Source organism: Rutidosis leptorrhynchoides, chromosome 9 (assembly GCF_046630445.1).
Source record: "Rutidosis leptorrhynchoides isolate AG116_Rl617_1_P2 chromosome 9, CSIRO_AGI_Rlap_v1, whole genome shotgun sequence".
NCBI classification, from domain to species: domain Eukaryota; kingdom Viridiplantae; phylum Streptophyta; class Magnoliopsida; order Asterales; family Asteraceae; genus Rutidosis; species Rutidosis leptorrhynchoides.
Window position 1 is genome coordinate 290,099,123 of NC_092341.1, and position 4,009 is coordinate 290,103,131.

Sequence of the window (4,009 nt, forward strand, 5' to 3'; positions counted from 1 at the left end):
AATAATCACTTTAACCATTAATATATTATTTATTTATATTTATATTATACTATTTTTATGTATAAAATGTTTTTCTAGATTTAGCTTAGTTTGTAATTAGATTTTTAGATTATTTCTTACGGAGTACAAAAGATCATCATATATACGGATTATTATCGAGATACGCGTACGGAGTACTTTATAAAATACAAAAAATCCCCCAAAGAATCAGTCATATAAATACCCGAGTCGCCCACCCGTTTTGGGGTTTCATTACACAATTTTTTTTTTCACATACTCTTCTAACGGTTAAACCCCTCTAGGGTTTCGATTTCAATAGTTCGTCGGAATCGAAACCTAATTTCAATCGATCAGTCGATCGCTTCCATGGCTTCTGAGTTGACAGAAGCGGCGACTGTTTCCAATCCACATTCTAACGCCGGAGAAAAACTGTTCCCGCCAGGTTTCCGATTTCATCCGACGGATGAGGAGCTCATTCTGTATTATCTTAAACGTAAAACCTGCGGCTGATCTCTTAAACTTGATATCATTGACCTAATTGATGTTTATAAATGGCACCCTAACGAATTGCCAGGTATACACATTCACTCTTTCACTTCATTCATTAATAACTCCATATTTAAATATTAACTGTTACTGTTATTTTCTTGGATTCAAGTTATTGTTTTATGTTATTTACCGTTTGAACATTTGGTTGTGTTGATACCAGTTACATTTATTTATATGTTATTGTGTATCCAAACTCTGTTTTATCAGCAGATTATTATTGTCATTATATGCTCTGCTGTATTTATACTAGTTCTACTATTGATGCATAGTAGTTTCTTGTTTGTTATCTTTTTATCCGTATCATTGAAGATTATTTTTAATGAATCTTGTGATGAATTTGTAATGTAGGTCTATCTAAATGGAAAACTGGTGACAGGCAATGGTTCTACTTTGCCCCAAGCTGTCGAAAGTATCCCAACGGAGGAAGATCTAGCAGGGCAACTAAGCACGGTTATTGGAAAGCAACCGGAAAGGATCGTGTTATAACGTGCAAATCTCGCTCTGTTGGTTTTAAGAAAACTCTAGTTTATCACGAAGGCCGCGCACCTTCTGGTAAACGTACTGATTGGGTGATGCATGAGTACGCCCTGAGCGAAGATGAGCTCAAGAGATGCAGAAACATAGAAGGTTTTTACGTCTTGTGCAAAGTGTTTAAAAAAAGCGGACTGGGACCCAAAAACGGTGAGCAGTATGGTGCTCCTTTTGTAGAAGAAGAGTGGGAAGACGATCATAACTTTCCAGGTCTTGACGAGATTTTAGCGCCGAACGTTAATAAGTTGGTGAATGAACCTCAATTAACAAGTGGTACTATGGTTACTGTTGAAGAAGAAAGACAAAATAGTCTGCTAGATGTGGGCCCGAGCCAAGAGGTGCAGCCTGAATCCGATTTGGTTCAGCTGGTAACCGAACCATCTGTGATTAGTTCTGTAGAGGAGGTTCAGCAGCCGTTGGCGATCGATGATGATTTTCTTGAATTGGATGACTTAATTATTCCACAAGATACTTACCAAAACACTCAATTGCCCATGTTGGATGATGATCTGCCATTTGCTTCTTTTGACGGTTTTGATGCGTTTGATTTCTATGAGGATCCAACCACATTCAGTGATATTAACCCGTGTAAGAGTCAACAAATACAGTACATATCTTATACAAGTAATATTGGTTATGGAACTGACACTATAAACAGTGAGGTTCAAGCGGGTTATCAAGTACCTGTAGTCGCCAGTTCTTTGCCTTTGGGTACTGAATTTGCTTCAAATTGTTGGAGGAATATGTGGTAATAAATAGGGTTGTGATTTACTAATTGACACGTAAAACAAGTTAGGTATTATAGAGTTCAGTAGAGAGAAGATGTTAACATTTTGTTAACATTGGGGCTCTTGATCAGATGGCAAACGATGATAACTCTCAAGCCCAACTGGGAAGGGGTGAGTTTGAGACCAACTTTTTAAAAGTTCTGGTGCAATCAGTGTGGTATAGGCTAAGTATTTAGCTGGTAGACTGTTTTTTTGCTGCCGGTTTTTGCTGATTATTCTAGGTGTTGAAACTATACCCAAATCTGATTTGAATCAGTTTCGGAAAAAAGGAGATGATGATGGTTCAGCCTTGGAGAGTAGTGGTCTTGTAAATAAGACCTTTGAACAGATGCTTAGTTTTAGTAAGATATGATTAATAAGTAATGCTAGTGAATGTAGCGTCGCAACTAGAAGGTTTAATCGATCATTTAGATCGAGTAACATGGATATTGTTTATGTTGATTTTGTTTGAGTATCGTTTGCTTTATTTATCTCCGTCTGATTTCTTAGATGTTGGTTGAAAATACTAAATGAGGTTTCCACATATATCTAAGTATCTCTATCTTTAGGTATGGACAAATAACCTTATAGGTGATTGTTACAAGTTGAAGTGTCAGAATTAGAATATCTGTGACTTAAGGCATGAGATAGGGCATAGGTCTAGTCTTGTTATCAGAACAACTCAAATGATTGTGCTTAGTTATAATTTGGTCATTATGAATCGTATGAAGCATAACCTAACTATCTAATTATGTTACTTCTGTAATTCTAAGTAAAATATGGCAATAACATGTTTATTGCTAAAATAAGAAGGCTACAAAAAGAAATTACCTCGCACAATTTGTAAGAGCTTGTGAACAGGTTCAGTATGATAATAGAACAGATAACATCCATAATCATATGTTGTCCAGAAGTCAAAATCAAACGCGAAAAATGTTTAGTGGTTCAACATTGAGTGTTGAATTATTCAATTAGAAGTAATCAAACCCACCTTACTAGGCCGATTAATGTAGCAACCCTATTTTTACCTTTAGTTTACATATGTTACGTTAGTTTTTTTTTGTTGGAAATATGTTCTCGGGTTGGTTACGGTTCAACCGTGGTTTGACCGTGGTACATATATTCCGAAGATATGCTCATGACATTAAATAATAAAAGTCCATTTATCCTATTCGGTCACACACAAAGGCCAATCGTAAAATTGTTTGATATACCTTCTAATCGGAAATTAATTTATTAATCATTAGTTAATGGTTTAATAAATTAAGTAAGTTTTTTTTATGTGTATACTATACTTACAAATCTAAATATGTAGAGATTGGATTAGATTTTGCAAATCATATTTTATATAAGATATAAGATTTGATTTGATTTATAAAATATGATTTGATTTTGTAAATCTTATTTTATATAAAGATTTGATTTTGCAAATCTTTCCAAATCTTTATTTATTACATTTGTACTAGATGTATTAATTGTATCAATTATGTAATATATAATACCAAGTCTTGGTATAAAAAAAAAAGTCATGAAAAAGATACAAAAAACACACATACAAAAATGCTATTTTTCTTTCTTATTTTCAAGTAACCAAAAATACTTGGAATCTATAATTGGGTTCGGTTTTTGGTGGAAATAACGAAGAAGAAAATATCCGTTAAGTAGAAGGTATAGATCGAAGCAAGGTTGGAACTTTGAGTGTCTACCGTTTAGAGGAACTCTTCTTTGGGTTTTCAAATTCGATCTTCAAAGGCTACAAATGTTGTATTCTAATCTTCTCTTGTTCGATTTCGTTAATTTGTTTTGTTTGCTAAAGTTTTGTACAATGATCCGTGGAAGAGTATGATTTTGTAAAGTTTTAAAAATGCTTCCGCTCGCTTTGGATTTGTATCATACTCCAACAGTGGTATCCGAGCCATCTTGTGCAAGTTTTAGCAAACTAATGTACTCTATGATAATCGGTTTTGATGAGTGTGTTGTGCATGATTCTTGGAGATGATTATGCATAACAAACATGCACAACTATTATCATGATTTGTGTATTTATGTTTCCTAAATAACATTTGAATCTTGGGTTTTGGCAAAATGTTGAATGGTTAATCTCATTTTAAAGTTTTTTTTCCAGCTTGAACAGTCTGTCTTTGATGGACTGTTTCGAGGCT

General features: G+C 34.2%; 1 protein-coding gene across 1 annotated transcript; it reads left to right on the forward strand.

Moving 5' to 3' along the window:
• The first annotated feature begins 284 nt into the window (after nt 1–284).
• Nucleotides 285–2,338, forward strand: LOC139867332 (NAC domain-containing protein 17-like). The gene is made up of 2 exons (XM_071855696.1): nt 285–574; nt 898–2,338. The coding sequence occupies exon 2, from the start codon at nt 1,122–1,124 to the stop codon at nt 1,830–1,832; it is 711 nt and encodes a 236-aa protein (XP_071711797.1). The 5' UTR covers nt 285–574; nt 898–1,121; the 3' UTR covers nt 1,833–2,338.
• Nucleotides 2,339–4,009: the final 1,671 nt, after the last annotated feature.